At 43.5% G+C, this 20000-nt stretch overlaps 1 protein-coding gene across 1 annotated transcript in view; it reads left to right on the plus strand.

The window, feature by feature from the left end:
* The window catches only part of ankfn1b (ankyrin repeat and fibronectin type III domain containing 1b), a gene marked incomplete at both ends in the record, with an annotated part of 212638 nt that overhangs the window by 16914 nt on the left and 175724 nt on the right, over positions 1-20000 (plus strand). The window contains one exon of the mRNA XM_079492165.1: positions 9342-9583. Within this exon, the coding sequence (XP_079348291.1) occupies positions 9342-9583 (242 nt within the window). The remainder of the gene's footprint in view (positions 1-9341; positions 9584-20000) is intronic.

A 20000-nucleotide genomic window follows, 5' to 3' on the forward strand; every position in this document is an offset into this window, starting at 1 on the left:
CAACCTGCCACTCCTGGCACATAGCGTAGGTGGAACCCACAGTTATCAACAAGCCATCAGCCCTGGCTCAGGGACAGAGTGAGCGCCATCTCATATCACTCAGATGACCTCACTCAAGGACGCCCCACCCCCAACCCCTTATCTCACTACTGTCCACAATCCTAGTGATATGAGCTTGGTGTTGGCGGCGGCCTTTACTGAGTGTGTAGAGAGGCCGTCTGGTAATCAGAAGGTCCCCGGTTCCCGGCTGTCAATGTCTGTGTGTCCAAGAGTCCCTGACACCTAACTTTGCTCCCGTGCGCTCATCAAGACCATCAAAACATCAGCTGGGTGACGCTGAAACTGAATTGCCTCTTTGGGATTAACAAATGTCTTTGATCTTGAGCTGTCACCTTGTGATCATCCTTATCCTTCATGCTTCTTCATTCTTATCTTATCTTATTCTTCATTCTAATTCTTCATTCTTATCCTTCATTCCTTCAGCCACCTCTCCCCTTCTGCCTGCTTGTCGCTTGCCTCACTTGGGGTGGAGGGGGGAAATGAAACAAAGTCAATAAGTGTAGTAGGGGACATAGAAGTAAACTAGAACTGCACTTTGTCGAGTGCCTACACTAGTAGGCCATAAATGGCCTACTAGTGCGCAAGCAGAGCGCGCAAGTACTGTCGACAGCTACGAACTTTCAAATATCAGCCTCTCTGAAATATTGGTTTCAATATTGAGTTATTAGGTTTGAATGGTTTGGAGGTTTGAATCCTCCCACTTGGAGTGAAGCGAGTCAGGGAGGGCTAGTCTCTGTTGCTGCACCCGCCACTCCTACAGCTTGGAGTGAAGTGAGTCTAGTCAGGGAGGGCCAGTCTGTCGCTGCACCAGCTTGGCCGCCACTCCTACAGCTTGGTCAAGGGCACCTGTCAGCAGGGGTGTTGAACTGCTGCAGGCAATTCCATGTGTCTATTGTGTAAGTATAGTATGTGGTTTCAATACCATCCCTATAACAAACCAGTCCACAGACCAACAGTAGTGGTCAGCAATGACTACACAAGTCTGTGGGTTATTCTCAAATGTTATTCACATGACTACATTGGGAGGACGATTCTACAAATGCCTTCTAAACCAATAGTAGTGTTAATAATTCAAAAATATTGAACACTTTTTAATGCGTTCAATATATACTGAATGTATAAATAAAAAGGAAGAAAATGCACAATAGTTGAAAATAACGGAATGGGAATTGTACATTTATTATAATTCATTCACTAATTCATAACTACATAAATAGCTCAGGGATATATATATATATAAGTGTAGGTTACAGACAGAAGGACAGACTGACTGACAGACATTTTTCAGTGCATTTATAGATAGATATATATATACAGACACACAAAAAGAAGAAGCCTCTATTGTAAAGCTAGATAGATAAAAAAAGATTCCAACTTGTGTTGACCACAAAGCTGGTCTTCATCATGGGGCTGCACACATATCTAATGTATAATGTAAAAAGAGTTTTAAATAGGGCATGCACAAATATCCTATTTATAATGTAAATACAGTCATGAATATTATATTTGATCTTGGCATCCAGGCTCTGACACATATTACTCCCCACTCAGCACAATTAGAAGACAACACCCACATGGGAGACAGGCCTACTGGTGGACCACCTGCGGTGCAAGACACACATATCGTGTAAATGTCAGGATACGACTCCATCTAAATACCTGTTGCCTGGTTGGGGGTGAATGTGGGAGTTGCCACTCATTACATATTGACCCAGCTGTGAATGCCAAGAGGAGTTATGCAAGCAGAGCGTTTCAGAACACGAGGACATGAAAGACTGATATAAAAGCATCATGTTATAAAAGGCACAGAGAATTGCAGAAGCAACATTGTTGTTATTATTGTTTATTTGATATGGACATCACAATCACATTGCTCATTGCACAAGTACAATTCGTAGATGCATTGCGTACAGTGTGTTAGCACAAGTGCTAATTTTCACCACCTGTCCACAGGAGACTTTTCTAAAAATACAGTAACACTTTAGTTTAAAAAACCCAAATGAGTACAAAAAAAGGAATATACAGTATACTAATAATATTCTCAGAGCCATGTAAACCAAATCAGTAAAGAAGTGGTGTAAGGATGTCGCCTGTGAGAGAAACACTTCCATGTTGATGGTGGATTACTGAGGAGGCACAGAGTGGACAATCTATGGATTCTTTGCTATTTGTATCCCTAGAGTTCGTATTTGTTTTATTGTCAGCGACTTCAGTGTTAATGAACTGAACTGCTAAACAAGCATCGACATGGAGGAGACTGGCTGGGAGAGTGCCGAGAGATAAAAGGGGGGAGCTATGACGAGTCGATGTTGCGTAAATGTGGGGCTGCAATTACTCTGGTCAATGCCAGCTAAGCTAACCGCATCTTAAACAAAATGCACAGGCAAATTAAAATGCCTGAAGCTAGACAACCAGTGGCGATTCATCTGATTATTACATGAATGCCCAGGGTTTCGCTTTGGCCCGTTGTGGTATGTGAAAGCAAGATGAGCACTAGTGGAATAATGGAATTATAGGTGAACTTAAACAAGACTGCAAAGGTACATGGTGGTGGATGCTGATAAGATCGTCCGGCCAATAAATAGGGCTCTATACGTGACTCATTACTAGGCTCAATTAAAATATCTCTACAGCTATAACCCCAGGGGTGCACTGCATAGACAACTGGCATTTAGCTCACAAAGACATCAACCTAAGAGTCATTTTTTAATTGCCTAATTGTAGAACTAGTTTGATGCATAGAACATTGAAATACCACGCAATGACGCCATGAAACTTATTCGCTTCTTTTCTAATGGCAGAACATGACAAAGGGAGCTTCAGGTGACTTCCCGGCATCATTGCTCAGTAGATGTTAATTGTTGCAGGTCCCTGCAGTACAATACTTAAACCATCATTTTGCACTAGGATAGAACAATATCGCTGTATTATGATCTGTCTCACAAACGCAATGCTTATACTTCCAAGATATACAGGTAATAAGTAGTAGTAGTAGTGTGTATACACACACACACACACACACACACACACACACACACACACACACACACACACACACACACACACAGTATTTATATATAATCTGTGAAGAACAAGTAAGACGCGTGAACGCGGGAAGCGAACGCAGCTGTTGTGGCAGTCTGACACACACACACACATACACACACAGAGCTTTTTTTTCCTCATGTTTTTTCTTTTTTTTTTTTTGCGTGCGTGCGTGCGATGCACGTGCGTGCAATGCACGTGCGTGTGATGCGCGTGCGTGTGTGCGTGCGTGTGTGCGTGCGTGTGTGTTTTTGTGTGTGATAAAGCTGCGCCCTCTGGTGGCGGGCGGGTGGTGTTACAGCGTGACACACACAGACAGACATGATCTGCTGGGTCTCATAGTAAATGCTCACTGCGTTCGCAACTATCTTGTTTGAATCTGTGATATTGAAAAGACCTTGGTTGTGATCATCTATAATTACTGTAGCCTATTCTTTACACGTCTTGGGTGCAATTACTGTAGCCTATTCTTTACACGTCTTGGGTGCATTTACACCAGCATTTTCTTATCTAGATATAATCTGGATACTCAAAACTCTTACGCATGAAACAACCAGGTGTAATGGTAGGGTACTAATTAACCACTTTCAACTCAGCCTCCCTATTCTGGGCATGTTATTATAGCTGGATATTTAACAAAGAATTCAAACCTAAAACAAGTTTCAAAGCTTATAGCATGTCGTGAAGCAATGTGTTTGTGAGCTTATAATATTGCTACTATATGCGTCGTACGACAAAGTACTGTATAAGTGGTATAAAATGTCCACACAGCGATAATTGCTTTAATGAGATCTCTCAAGCATGGCTTTCTTTTGTCTTCATTTCTCTCCTTCTGTCTGTGTTTGACTGTTTACCGCTTTCTCTCTCTCTTTCGCTCTGCTCTTGTCATTGTGAATGCAGGTGAAAATATTTTATGTATTTTGTGTATGCCCTCGGATCTCTCTCCCTCCCTCTCTCTCCCGCTCTCTCTCTCTCTCACTTGTTATCATCTCAAACCAGATTCCAGCCTCTCGGCCGTCTCTGGTTGATTGGAGTCACACGTGTGTTTACCTGGTGTCTCTTTTGTCCAGTATTGAACAGCAGAGATGATGATATGGCATGGTGTTTATAACAGAGATGATGATATGGCATGGTGTTTATAACAGAGATGATGATATGGCATGGTGTTTATAACAGAGATGATGATATGGCATGGTGTTTATAACAGAGATGATGATATGGCATGGTGTTTATAACAGAGATGATGATATGGCATGGTGTTTATAACAGAGATGATGATATGGCATGGTGTTTATAACAGAGATGATGATATGGCATGGTGTTTATAACAGAGATGATGATGGCATGGTGTTTATAACAGAGATGATGATATGGCATGGTGTTTATAACAGAGATGATGATATGGCATGGTGTTTATAACAGAGATGATGATGGCATGGTGTTTATAACAGAGATGATGATGGCATGGTGTTTATAACAGAGATGATGATGGCATGGTGTTTATAACAGAGATGATGATGGCATGGTGTTTATAACAGAGATGATGATGGCATGGTGTTTATAACAGAGATGATGATGGCATGGTGTTTATAACAGAGATGATGATGGCATGGTGTTTATCTCAGCTAGCTTGGAGGAACAGGATGTGATGATGAGCTCAATGTGGATCATGGGAGCAGAACCAAGCCTGGAATCACACTATTTGAGAAGTCATTTTGGGCATAATTCTGAGGAATTTATAGACCTGACACAATTTCTTTTTTGATTGATTGAATATTACATTAGTCAGAAATGTAAACAGCATGTGGCACAGTCAGACATTATGGCTAAAAGAACACAAAAAAGCTAGGGGTGGCGGTGACTCAGGGGCAGAGTGGCTGAATGGTAACCTCAAGGTTGCCAGCTCGAACCCTCACCCTCGAACCCGGTCTCCCCCAGAGTTAGTGTGGAAGTCAAGACACTGAACCCCTAATTGCTCCTGATGTGCTGGTTGGTGCCTTGCATGGTTTCCGCCGCCATCGGTGTATGAATGTGTGTGTGAATGGGTGAATGTAATGCACAATCTATGTAAAGCGCCTTGGATAAAGGTGTAATATAAATGCACCATTTACCATTTATATTTTTTCCCATAAATGTTTTTTGTAAAACATGAAGATTGAACATTGAAGAGTGTTTACTTGAGTGGTAAAGCGGTTCTTTGTATATCTAGGACGAAAAAGACAGTTTTTCTTTCTTGATATTAATATTAGGCCTAACATCTGCTGTAGTATTGAGGATATTCAAATGTTTAATATCCTAGACACAGATGTTCTCATGGAAAACCTCCCTCGTGTACATAACATGATGACTAAGCGCTTAGCGGGTGATTAGAAACAATTTCCTGTGTCGATGTTGTCTTTGAGTGCCTCTGGGAGTTTGGCTAAAGCCCACACCGCCTTATGGAATCCGTGCTCTAAGACACTTTCTCCTTTTTTTATTTGAATTCAGTTAATAAGGTGCACTTGAGTGGGTCAACACAGCATGGGGCAACAAGGAAGTGTAATATAAACGTCCTTGAGAGGAATGGAACCTCGCTTTCCTCCCTGCCTCTGATTTGATCTTTCTCTGTCTCTCTCACACACTCTGAATTATGTATATTCATCTATTTGTGGCAGTGGTGGAAGTACATTTACTTAAGTACTGTATTTAAGTACAATTTCGAGGTATTTTTATACTTTACTTGAGAATTTCCAATTTTCAGTACTTTTTCTTCTCAACTCAGAGGTAACTAATATAATACTTTTACTCCACTACCTGTATTTGAAAACTTTAGTTACATAGCTACTTTGTAGATTTTGATTATTATGACAAAGCATACAGTAACCACTTACAATTTAGGCATGTAGCAGACGGTCTTAATCCAGAGCGATTTACAGTAAGCAAGAAGAAAAAAACATGGCAATACATCATATACTGTACATAAAAAATTAAGCAAGAACGTAACAGTGGAATGTCTATATAATGAAACTATGCATATATATTATATAGTGCTATGTCTATAAATGCTATCTAAATAACATAAGTTGAGCCTTTGCATACGCCTGTAAGGTCGTCGGGGCTAGGGCAAGTGCTACGTGCTAAAATGGAGTCTGAAGAGGTGGGTTTATACATTTCTGCAATTTGAAAATATCCGATCTAGAAGCTCACAATGCGTCACAATGCGACTCATTGTGAGTTTATAGATAAGCTATTTTCAAAAGATGTTTATACATTTGAAAACTTGAAATGGCACATTCTGCATAATGAGCAATTTAACTTTTGGTACTTTAAGTGCATTGTGATACTTTTGTACTTTTACTCAAGTACATTTTGAATTCCAAACTTTTACTTGTAACGGAGTATTTCTACATTGCAGTATTGATACTTTTACAGTTTATGTAAAAACTTTTGAGTATTTTTCCGCCACTGCTCTTCATTATGTATACATCTCCTTTAGGTACTAGAGGATTTTCTCCCTGATCAACTCTCTGTGGTGGAATTAGCATCAAATCCCTTCACTCTACCTCTCAAGGCCCTAATCGCTCTAATCCAGCCAAGCGCCATATACCTGCCACCACTTCTAATGATAGCAACCCACTCCGCCAAAAAACCCAGACGGCTCCTTCTCTCCAAGTGCCATTTCAATCCTCCGACTCAAAGCCTTTCTTTTTCCGTCTCTCTCTCTCTCTTTTCTGTGTCTCTCTCTCCGTCCCCACCCCCCTTGTATCAAATTGACAGAGAATCTGGTCGTTGTTGCCTAGCAACCTCTGTCATATATACACCACGGTTCCGCCTCTATATCTCTCTCTCTCTCCCTCTCTCTCCACACACACACACACACACACACACACACACACACACACACACACACACACACACACACACACACACACACACACACACACACACACACACACACACACACACACACTATTATACCGTAATGCCTCAGTGACTTCACATTATTCTTTTTTCATTCAAGTTGTTTAATATCCGACTTCCGTCCTATCAGCGTTGTTAGAGATATCCAATTTCTCCCCCCAGACAACTACTGTAGTTACGCGTTGGGCCTATTTCTCTGGGGCAGTTTACGTCTGACTGCGGGCCATATGACCTTTTAGCTTCCGCTCAGATAGTGTGATAATACGGCAGCCTTCGAGTAAAAAATAAATAAATACCTGAGATCATTCACCAGTGCCCATAAAAAGCACATTCCCCAGCCATAAAGTAATGCGATTGAAACCGTGCTCTGAATCACACATCGGCTTCACTGCACAACTAAACAACGGTGGAAGTGGGCTGCTATTTAACGTGTGTTGAGAGGCTAGATTCTGAAACACCATCTGTCTGTGGTGTGAGTGAGTCCAATCCCTGTGGTGTGTGTGGGGACTGAGCTAGAAATGTCCTCTGACACCGGACATTGACACTGTCCCCTTCACTTTTATGGGAGTCTGCCCTACTTCAACATACAAGAGTAGAGAAAATAGCAGATCTACAAGCACACAACACCCGCAATGTGAGCCGTTGTGAGCTTGCAGATCGGCTTATTTTCACAATTTTAAAATACTAGACCGGTGCCCCGACTGTAGAGCACCGTGTCAGTAACGATGGAAGTTGGAGATCCATGCCCCACCTATGTAATACCCGTTGTACCCGTGTCAGAGGACCCGTTCCACCCATCTGTCTGTGTGCTTTTTATGCCCATATATGGAGATTTCTGTATCTGTCTCTCTGTGTCCCTTTATTCCTATATATGGAGTTCTGTGTAAGGCATGCCCAAATATGGAGTGTTGTGACATGCGAACAAGAAGGCACTGGAGCAGCTCAGACGATTTAGGGCGGCCCTTGGTTTATTATAATCAATTATGGAGTGTTGTGACGTCAGAACAGGCCAGCTCCATATATGGACCCTAGGCATCCCCTATTGTGGCGGTTCTGGACAACCGTGGGTCCGACCGACTTGACACCGGGCACTGCACTCTCTGTGGGGGTACGTGTGGAACGCATGTGTCGAATTTGAGTTACAGAGTAACGTGCATTTACAGAGTTACAGAGTTACGTACAGACGTACAGTGACATGGTGCATTCATAGATAGATCTTTAAAAAATAATATTAAAAAAGGAACGGTTTTGGAAATACAAGGTTTCCACCTGACAGCGACGATATGTGTGTTGGTCGGAGACATTCAAGCCATCAAACAGCGAGGCAGGGAACAGGAGGATTGCGAAATTTGTCGTTATAATGACAGTTTAATTACAGCAGGGAAGTAAGCAGAGGATATAGACGGCAACCTGCTGCTTTGTGGATGGTGTTGTTCTGCCAGACCAGCGAGTGGCAAATGGATGTTCATCATTTTGCTCTTTCTCTGGTGTGTCCGCCTTCTAGCAGCGTTATTAGTTAACAAAAAGTAATAACATGATGAAGAGCTAAAGTTTGAGAAAAACAACTCTTTAAACTCTTTAAACCAGTGGTTCTCAAAGGTTTCGACCAGCTGGGTCGTGTGGGAGCGCTTGTTTCATTGAACGCTGTGCGTGACTGGGCGTCACCTACTGCGTCGTAGTCTTCTTTGGGTGTTTAACCTGGCTGGTACAGGTATCTGGGCGGCGTTCAATGAAGTAAACTTTGTTTTGTCTCCACCCTTTTTGAAATGTCAGTGCTCCCGACCCTGACAGAGGCGGAGAAATACACGTCACACAGTAGGCTACTGGCTGAGACAATGGTCTGAGGAGGACCAGAGCACTCCCTTGACTGTCAGACTCTCGCCACTTTTCAAAGTATCGTCTCCTGGATGAACTCCTGTCATTGTGTGAATGCAACTTGCCCTTTAGAACCAGTGATTTTCAGCTTCCATTTGGTTTAGTAGGCATCCAGTAATGTTGGTTTTAATTTGTTTCTATTGAACTTTTTCGCTCCACGCCACCCCCACAGTCAGACATTGCTAGCGTAGGAACATTTGTTTATTAATGTCTGGATAACGGATTTTATTAGATAACCATAATTAGTTCGATTCGGTGTGTATTTAACTCTGTCAACAACATATGTGTGTGTTAGCCTTGGATCAAGACTATACATTTGTTTTATCGAGTGAGTCTGACATTTTCATAGATACGTATGCAAAAGCCAGAATCGATAAAATAAATCAATGCTGCATTAGCTGTCTCTCACTCTGTTCTAACCCTGTGCACCTCCCTCACGTGTGTTCCTTGTGTTCCTCCAGGGGAGCTGTGGAGGCTGGAGGATGACATGGAGGGCGATGAGGAGGCCAGGCGTGGGGTGAGCGCTGGGGCTCGTCCCCGCTCCCAGTCGCCCTTCTCCCACTTCCGGGCGCGAGCCGCCTACCTCCGCAAGAGCCTCTCTGTGGACGACCACCTGGGAATGGGCTCCGGCTACGGCTCCGGAGGCACGTCAGCCGAGGGCAAGGCGGACCGTGGTGGCAAGGGCAAGCTGAAGAGGAAGTTTGTAAGTCCAATTCTTTGTTCCTTCTTTATTGAGTTCAACTTTGTCAACGCTGTGCTGGGGGCGCCTCTAGGCAAGGTTTTGATTTCATAATTCTTTGGCCTTCCATCCTGGCTGATCAAACGCAGCGATTTCATTAACTTTTTTATTTCAATTCCATTTGGTAGAGATGTGAGGATATTATGCTGCTCATCCAGCAGACTTGGAAAGCTTGAGAATGTATTGTGAATGAACAGAACTCAATGAATGCGTACCATTTGAATGAATTGCAGTATGACTCACTGTGTGTGTGTGCGTGTGTGCATGGCGGCGTGCGTGCGTGGCTGACTTTTGTTGGATCATTGGCGTAATGGCTCTCATTTAATTTCAAACTCCTCCACTTTTCACACTTGCCAATTTGGAAATGACATGTTTCATGACACACACACACACACACACACACACACACACACACACACACACACACACACACACACACACACACACACACACACACACACACACACATGCACACACTCACACACACAGACACGTACACACACACACACACACACACACACACACACACACACACACACACACACACACACACACACACACACACACACACACACAACACAGGCCTTGACCTTGAACAGAACACTTTGGTAGATTGCAGAGGACCCTATGCATGGCCAGCTGGCAGACACCTGGCACAGAGAAGTTTTATACTCCAGTGTGTGTCAGGACACGCAACCAAGTATGAATAACCGTTTCACTTGCTCAACTACTGTGATATTAATGTGATATCAGTCTGCCTGGGGTTATTGGGTTGAAGAAGCATGTGAATGTCCAGTCCATATACCGGCCGGGCTGGCAGAGAAACATCACCCGCCTGCCTTTTTGCCCGCCTGCCACAACTTGAACTTTAGCATGTATGTACTGTATCAGTCCATACATGCTACCTATGTGACAGGTTATTGTAACAGAGGGTGTAAAATAGTGCATGTAAATACTGAAAGGGTTATGGTCAAAAGTGCAATAGTATTTATTTACTGTATGTATGTAAAATATAAATGACATACAAGTAAAGCATATGAACAAGTAGGTGCCTGTTGTGACATGACCTGGCTGGGGAATCTTTCGCTTAGTCATTGTTCATTGGCCATTTGATACTGCAGTTATGGCCTGCCTGATGGTACTGTAGCAGCAGGATGGTTACTGTATGTTATGATCAGCTGTGCCTTGGCTACGCACTGCAGGCTGGTGTACAGTATACTGTAGCTTCTGGAGGGAGGGAGGGAGGGAGGGAGGAAGGGAAGCTGTATACTGTAGCTTCTGGAGGGAGGGAGGGAGGGAGGGAGGGAAGCTCACCTGGAAGAATGTGCCAATGACGAGTTGTGGAGCACAGTGAATGTCAGCTCCACTTCTTCTAGAGCTTATCACTCTTGTTTTGTAGTTTTCTCTTTTTATTTCCTCTCTCATCTCTTATCGCTCTGTCTGTCTGTCTGTCTGTCTGTCTGTCTGTCTGTCTGTCTGTCTGTCTGTCTGTCTGTCTGTCTGTCTGTCTGTCTGTCTGTCTGTCTGTCTGTCTGTCTGTCTGTCTGTCTGTCTGTCTGTCTGTCTGTCTGTCTCTCTCTCTCACACACGTATATCTTCAAACCAGACGAGACGTTTCGGCACAAAGCCTGGCTTGACTTCTGACATACAGTATACCACTCTGCCTCGCTGTTGCCTCTTGCCTTTGAAGCCGATGGCAGCAGTGACAGCAGAGACATTTTCTTTGTAGTCCTTTCAACTCAACTTCGAATTCAAGTTGAGCAACTATAAAGATTACGCCTCTGTAAACCAGCAACGCATTAAATAATCCTGTGAGAGAGGCATGCCTGCCATGTTAGCTCTGCTGTTGTTTACAACCACTCACACCTCTCCTCCCCCATAATGTCATTTCAGACATGTAGTCGGTAGCGAGACCATACTCATTTGTAGAGCAATATTCTAAAATGAACAGGTAGCCACTAATGTAAAACGGGTGTATGAGTGCTCCCCTGGGTGCATTAATTGTCGAGCCCATAAAAGCATGCACTCATACACTCATATAGTCATCTCTCTGTATTGGCCTGGGAGACAAATGGATACATTCTGCCAATATATTTAAGTGATAAATATATTTTCGCTATTTAACCCATTCAGGCATTGGTGTTTTAAGCATTATGTTATACTTTAGCTATTGAAAAATAGCAGGTCTACAAGCTCATAGCGGACAGGCTTGTAGATCTGCTATTTTTGAAAAATCGTGAAAATGTGGTGCAAATCTTTGAATACAGTATATATTATTTCAGAGCGAACGTTTTTAACTCAAATCTTTGCTTCTGGGGGGGTCCATGGAAAATCATATTTTCAGATGTGGGTCCGCAGCCAAATTCAGATAATTCCTGGGGGTCCTTGACATGAAAAAGGTTGAGCACCACTGACATAGAAACATAGGTTTTTCAGAAAACTTTTAGGATGTAGAAGACATTTAGGGCTCCATTTTCGTCTGATCTTTCTAAATACATTGTTTTGGGATTTAGCAGTGGGGAAGGGGTGTTCCCCCACTAAAGTTGGTATTTTGGTTACCTGTCTAAATCCCTAAAACACCTCCGTTACCCGTTATATTATGCATAGGTGTGGTTTGGGCGTTACAATAATGAAACCAATCACCAGTCCACGTGCCATTGCCTTTAAGAGATCCCTTATCCGTTGCCCGTTAGTGCTATATTGCTTCATAGCCTTACGATCTATAACCCATGGAAGAGTGTTGCGTTGCTGCCTTGAAGTCTCACTTGTGCTCCCCCCCCCCCCCCCCCTCGTGCCCACAGAGCCAAGAACACTCGTCTTTTCATTATCTCGCTCAAATCTTGCTCATTTTTTAAAATTCAAAGTAGGTAAGTAGTAGTAAATAAAAGGCTTTCATTTGGTATATAGATCGTGCATGTAGGCTGTCTCTACGAAACGGTATCAAGCGAAAAGGAAAGGTCGGTCAATTGGATTAAATCAATTGGATTGGAATCGCGCTCGCCAATGCCTGGCACAAGCCAAATAACGTCTTTGACTATACAATTATAAACACAATGGAATGGACACAAGGAAGTGGCAGGCACTCACTTCTGCTGATTAAAGAGATGCGTATAGGAGAATAAGGAGAGATGACGCAGCCTTACTCCAAGGACATCTCCATGCAGGCGCGCAGCGCGTGCCGCTCTACCAAACTAATTTGGCACGGCTTACGGGTATAAGTTAGGGTTGGTTTTAAACTCCACTATCGTCTTCCCAAATGTGTGTGACCAAAATAGCAATTTAGGGGAAAGCGTGCCAACAAGCCCATGACCACACCTCTAGGCGCAAATACCGGTGTCGGCAAAAAAGATATAGAGGGTGACGCTTGACCAAAATACCATTAAGGGACAGAGTTCCTATATTCCTATATTCATAATTTCCGGGCAGCGGCTGAATTGCTGAATTGCCATTTTTTACTATTTAAAAAAAACTTTTTAAAATAGTTCAAATAGCCGATCTACAAGCTCACAATGTCTCAATGTAGATCTACTATTTTAAAAGGTTTTTTAAAATAGTAAAAAATGGCAAATTAGTTTAGGGATAAGGGATAAGGGTGGCGCAAGATGGAGCCCTGAAACAAAACCTGGACCTGTGAAATACACAACATGGCATAGGATGGTTAGCTTAGTTCTTGAAGTGGAAAAGAGCGTGACCATGAGTGACTGTGTGTTGGGAGTGTGGGAGGCACCCTGCATGGGAGAGTAGAGGGGGTGGACAGAGAGTGTGCTCCGTGGTCATTAAATTTTGATGAACCCGATATTGTCCCCAGGTCACTAGATCAGGTAAGACGAGGCCTCATTACCAGCCCAGGCTTTGTAATTGGTTCTCCAATGTCGTTTCGGCAACAGGACACCGGCATAAGCTAAATAGTCTGTGGTCGGGCCTTAAGGTGTGTGTGTGTGTGTGTGTGTGTGTGTGCGTGCGTGCGTGTGTGCGTGCGACGTGCGTGCGTGCGACGTGCGTGCGTGCGTGCGTGCGTGCGTGCGTGCGTGCGTGCGTGGGTGCGTGCGTGTGAAAGGTTCTCTCTTATCTGTCGGACACTATACTGAACTGTATAATGGCAGCACAGTAACTCAGGGGTCTTGGATGGTGTAGAACATTTGGTCAGCATTTCTTTTTTTATCACTGAGCAGAAAACAAATGCTCTGAGAATTTGGTTATCATTTATTGTCAGAAGACAAGCTTTGAAGTGTCAAATTGGATTCTTTTACTACATTTCTTTGCATGGTTTACAGTTCACCGTGAATCTTTGAAAGAGACCTTCGTTTTTGGAGTCTGGCCATTTTGACTACGGTCAAAGACCACAGTCACATGTGGACATACATTTCCCACCTGAGAGACAAAAACTGTCAGCACTACTGAACTGCCATGATGGGAACGGCACTGGACTTGATGACATGTCGCCTGTGTATAACGGTGAGATCTCTACTAATCCCTTGCCTTTCCAGTGAGCATTCATTATTATTATATGTTGCACTGCAGTCGGTTGCACTGCAGTCGTAGGTGTAAACTTGCATTACTACGAGTGCACACATTGTTTTTGTGAGTGGCACTGATGACAATTGAACCTCTTATGTTGTCTGTGCGATTTCCATGCTCCATGCATGTTTCCGTCTTCTTACCTGCTAGCAGGATATTTTGAGCTGTTGTGAACAGCTTTGCACAAACCTTGGTGGAAAGGTTGTCAGTGTCCGCCGTCCGGACAGTGTCAGAGGACATTTCTAGAGTGTGACTGCAGATAAGGCCTCTTCACACAGCATGACCATGGATTGCTGCCATAATATTATTTCAGTCAGACAACTCTTAGAGTCAATTTAGAATATATATTTATTGAGCATAATTGAGCATAGATATATGAAGCATAGATTGGCGTCAGGGCTCTGTCCCCTATTTATTCCCTGTAACATTAGCATTTTAGTTAGCCAAATAGAATTACAGGGAATGAATAAGACCCCCATGCAGGGGAATCTAGAAACAGAGCCTACACAGGTGGATGCTGGGGAAGCGGTGGGATTTGCAAAAACTTAATGAGCAGCAGCTTAGCAGCAAGCAAGGCAGGGAGACAGCAGCAGCAGCAGCAGCGGCGGCGCACGTCCGCACAGCAGGAGAAAAGCCAGGAATGAGCAGGTATAGTAGGCAGATACTGTAGGTTTAAACAGCCGCTCTGATCAGGTAAAGAGTGCATGAGACTAGTCACCTGATCAGGTAGACTTGCTCACGAGAAGAAATGGCACCTTTTTCACATTGGCCTATTATAGAGCCACCAGGAGACCACAACCTGACCTGGCTTGGTGGAGACCTGTGCCCCGAGGGGCACTTTTTCTAGTTGTTACATCATATTATATTATTATATTATCTTACACTATTATATGTGACCAGATTTGACTGAGAGACTGCCATCGCGCAAATTCAAGCTTTTCACCATAGGAGAAAAACTTTTTATTTATTTATTTTTTCAAAATGAGTGTATAGCACAGGCAGACTCTTCACATACTAGAGCATGTCTGAAATAAGTGTCAGAGCTGAAATCGACATGTAAATATGAAATAAATGCTTATTCATGTCGCTAGGTGTAATGTTAGAGACCACAGAAGTAGGGTTTAATATTTTCCCGGATTTGGCTCATTTTAATTCCCGGGAATTTGCGGACCTTTTCCCGGGCTCCCGCGGGAATTCCCGTCAGAAAGAAAATAAAAAAAGTGCCCACCAAAATGCATTTATATGTATAGATACTTCATATGTTCAATATGTTCAATAGAATAGTGATATTTTTTGGTTTAAAACGTTTTATTTGAACGAAATATGAACATATAGCCTACAATAAAAGTGTTAAATTAAAATATTAATAATGTTATAGGCCTACTACGCTATTCAGAAAAAGGGACACAGGAGTTTGCACTAATGTGACTGTCGAAGCACGGGGAAAAACGACCTCACGTCTTTCACATAGATACCTTAGCCATGGTCTTTCATAGCCTGGCTTGGCCAGCCTCATAGCGGGGATTCACTGAAGATTCTTCCCCGCATATGCGGGGAGGAAACATCAGTGAACCCTCGCTACTGAGTCTGGCCGCGCCAGGCTAGGTCTTTCACCCTTTGAGCATGCAGTGGGTCCCCTTCTCCGCTGCAGAGAATGTGATCATCCCGCTTTGTACTTTATGAAAAGTCCGATTGGGTGTTAAATTAGCCAGCACGTCCAGTGCACAGCACACTGATTATTAGAGAGAGAGAGCGAGAGAGGGAGAGAGGGAGAGAGAGAGAGAGAGAGAGAGAGAGACGCTGCGTGCTGGTGGTTATTATAAAACAAATTGTAGCCTACTCTGTTTGTTCTGTTTCACGTTATTGCTGCACACATGCAGGCAAAAGCAAAAAGGGGTTTAGAAGTGACAATGTCCATCACAGGGAAAGGAAACTCCTCGCTCCGTCCGTAATACACACAATTCTCACAGAGTGACTGATTAGGCTAATGATTGACAGGTGCAGCAGCTTTGGGAGCGTGCCTGAAGATGTCTGTCAGACATTCATATTTTGCTAAAGTGTATATAAACTCTGTAGGCCTATCTGATTAATTGCGGGAGGATGCAGGATTCGCGGGGTCCCACTGATTTCATCTTGACCGGCCGGCGGCCGTGCCTGCCCGCCCGCAGGTAGGCTATTTAAATACCGCCCGCGCCGCCAACATTTATGTTGGGTCCCGCTGGCTCCAGTTCCCGTTGCAGGCTTGCAGCCCTCGAGTGTAATCCATAATTCCATATAAATATCATCAAACATGTTTGAAAATGATGGGAGGGTTCAGATTGGACATTTGATCACTCATAGATAAGGGGAAAGAACGCGCACTGTGAAAACTCATTTAGTGTAATTTCCCTACAAGAAAAAAAAAAACTCCGGGACAACGGGTCCCGAAGAAATTTCCGGGCGGGAAATTGCGTGCCCTATTCCCGGGAGGCCCGAAATCCCGGGATCCCGGCATTAAACCCTACACAGAAGTGAATCTTTCATGCCTGTTTTCTCAACTCGTTGTTTTCTGCAAGACATTACTCTATAAGCCATATCTCCAAAACTGGTGGGTCAAACTGAACAACCAATATGTCAATTTGAAGCTATGATTCCCTGCTTTTATATGACATGAAAAAACGAAAATTCAAAAAAATCCAATGGCAGTCCCTCAGTCAAATTTAGTCACATATGTATTATTATTGTTATTGCTACTACTTGTATTTGCCTGTTACGCCTGTATCTCCCTTCTCTCTCTTTCTTTCTCCCGACATGGTCGAGGCAGCCCACCCTAGAGTCGGGTTCTGCTTGACGTTTCTTCCAGTTGAGGAGGCAAAATTGCTTGCTCAGGGTGGGATCTCTGTTGTTGTGATTTGACAATTGAAAATGTAATTGAATTGAATTACTCCGTCACCCACACCGCTGGGATTGGACACACTCACACCACAAGCAGATGGAGTATCAGAATCTAGCATTCAGAAATCAGAATATATCCTCTCACACGTTGTTTAGTTATGCAGTGAAGTAGATATGTGATTCAGGGCACGGTTTCAATCTCATGACTTTATGTTTGGCACCGCACTCCCTCAGGTCCTCAGCGGTAGGCACGGCAAGTTTGAAGTTTATTGTTAGGGTAGTTCTCGAAATGCGCAACGAACAGATTCACATAATCACACAAACACGCACGCACGCACGCACGCACGCACGCGCACACACGCGCGCGCACACACACACACACACACACACACACACACACACACACACACACACACACACACACACACACACACACATAAACGTTGTGAATTTATGGAAGGATAAGGACATCTGTGTTTTAACACTTCTGGTCTTTGATCTCCCCAATTTCAGGAGAAACACAATGACAATGACAATGACAATAGCTTTTTCCATGGTCAGAACACAGCTGAGCTGAAGTTTCATTTCTGAAACCAATTTATGCTCTCTGAAGTCTCTCGTTTGTCTCTCTTCCATTTCTCCCTCCCAGCTAGACATCTCTGTGACATGTTTATTGCAGCAGGGAGAGAGAAATGGGTCGTTGTTGCTCATAAGTTCTCCCACTTCTTTGCAACCTCAACTTCCAAAACAGTGGTAAAAACAGCAACAAACAATGGATTCGCATGTCTGCTCTCACAACCATATATACAAGATGCAGACACCAAGGTGTCCCTTTTTTCTGTCGAGAGACACAAGGCTGACAATGGCACGGCAAAAACAAAAAATCAAGGACTCAGTGTGGGTTGTTAATCATACTGTTTTGTTCTGTGACACGCTGCGTGATTGTGTGCGCGCGCGTTTGTGCACGCACATATTGTATGTGTGTGTCTTCCTTCTAGTGATACAGACTCACAAATGATGATACATAATTTAATTAGCAAGTGTGTGTGCAACTGTGCATACCTCTATTTTGCTCTGCATGTGGGCGTGTGTGTGTGTGTGTGTGTGTGTGTGTGTGTGTGTGTGTGTGTGTGTGTGTGTGTGTGTGTGTGTGTGTGTGTGTGTGTGTGTGTGTGTGTGTGTGTGTGTGTGTGTGCACGCGCGCGTGCGTGCTTGCGTGCGTGCGTGCATGCACGCTTATATTCTGCATTTTGGATAGTCTCGGTTGTACCCACTGACATGTGCAGCAGACAGCACAGAACGAGAGTTAATCACAATCATAATTATGTTTACAAAGGACGCAGAGTCACAGACTGATCATCCCACTACAGATATTTAACAACTTTAATCAGTGAATATCTTCCGTTTTAAATTACATATTGAATATCTTTTGAAGCAGCTGAGACTGAGATTTAGAAGGTAAATTAGAAAGGGGCCTTGTTTCTCATTTGAGTCTAGCGAAAGACTTTGCATACTATATGCTATACACTGATGTGCTTTGAGATGTATTAATCCATAGAAAGCCCTCACACACCTTTGTACATTTGAAGATCTTGCCCTCACTGTCTTCTTTCTCATAGAGCAGACATTATTCTGTGCGGAACCAATATAGCAAAAATAGCAGAACCACATGCTCACAGTGGGTCTTTTTCCATTCCATTCGAAGCTGTTCTCTTGCATTTCTCATACATTGGATCATGGAAGCTGTAGCATTTGGGTTTGTTCCTGTTGTTTGTGACCATGGAGAAAATAGATTATTTAAACATATCAGCTATCTGATGCAGTGAAGCTTTTACTCCCAACTAAATTATATATATTCCAACTGCTGCTCCATCCATATCTTCTCTCTTCGCATATCAGATCAGTTAAGACAGTGATTCTCATTCTTAATTTAAAAAACCCACAACAATTTAATATTTGTGTCTCAATTAGGGTCCTAATTGTTATTGTTAGACATGATTTGGTCTGATATGGCCTGTCATTTGTTCCAGAAGTCCTTCACTGTCTATGTAGTGTAAGTACTGGGATAACTGTGAAACTATAGCCAAATGTAATAATGCTTACAAATGCTATCAAATTGTATCAACCCTATAGGGGGACCCCTGGAACCCCTTCCAGGACACCTGGGGATCCTAGAACCCTAGAGCTGGGGGACCCCTGGAACCCCTTCCAGGACACCTGGGGATCCTAGAACCCTAGAGCTGGGGGACCCCTGGAACCCCTTCCAGGACACCTGGGGATCCTAGAACCCTAGAGCTGGGGGACCCCTGGAACCCCTTCAAGGACACCTGGGGATCCTAGAACCCTAGAGCTGGGGGACCCCAGGAACCCCTTCCAGGACACCTGGGGATCCTAGAACCCTAGAGCTGGGGGACCCCTGGAACCCCTTCCAGGACACCTGGGGATCCTAGAACCCTAGAGCTGGGGGACCCCTGGAACCCCTTCAAGGACACCTGGGGATCCTAGAACCCTAGAGCTGGGGGACCCCTGGAACCCCTTCCAGGACACCTGGGGATCCTAGAACTGCAACCACTGAGTTAACCCATTTAAACCAGGAAAGCATCAGTGTCATTTTAGATTTTAACCACTTTAACTATTATTTTATAGTTAAAAAATATCATATGTACAAGCTCATAGTGCATCACGCTATGAGCTTGTAGTTCTGCTATTTTTTGAAAACAAATTTCACAACATTTTCAAATCTTTGCTTCTGGGGGTCACAGTCTGTAACTAAAATATTTTTGATAAGGGTCCACATGACACTGATATAGCAACATATGTTTTTCAGAAAACTATAGAAGACATTAGAATCGTGTCCTCAGGTCTTGTATTATAAAGGCTACAGTATATAGTGAACATTCTGTGTAGCCTTAGAGGCATCTGATAATTCAGAAAGCATTTTGCTCAAGGGCATCACGGTAATAGCAGTACTCACTCACTCACTCACTCA

The sequence above is a fragment of the Electrona antarctica genome (genome assembly GCF_951216825.1).
Source record: "Electrona antarctica genome assembly, chromosome: 22".
NCBI classification, from domain to species: domain Eukaryota; kingdom Metazoa; phylum Chordata; class Actinopteri; order Myctophiformes; family Myctophidae; genus Electrona; species Electrona antarctica.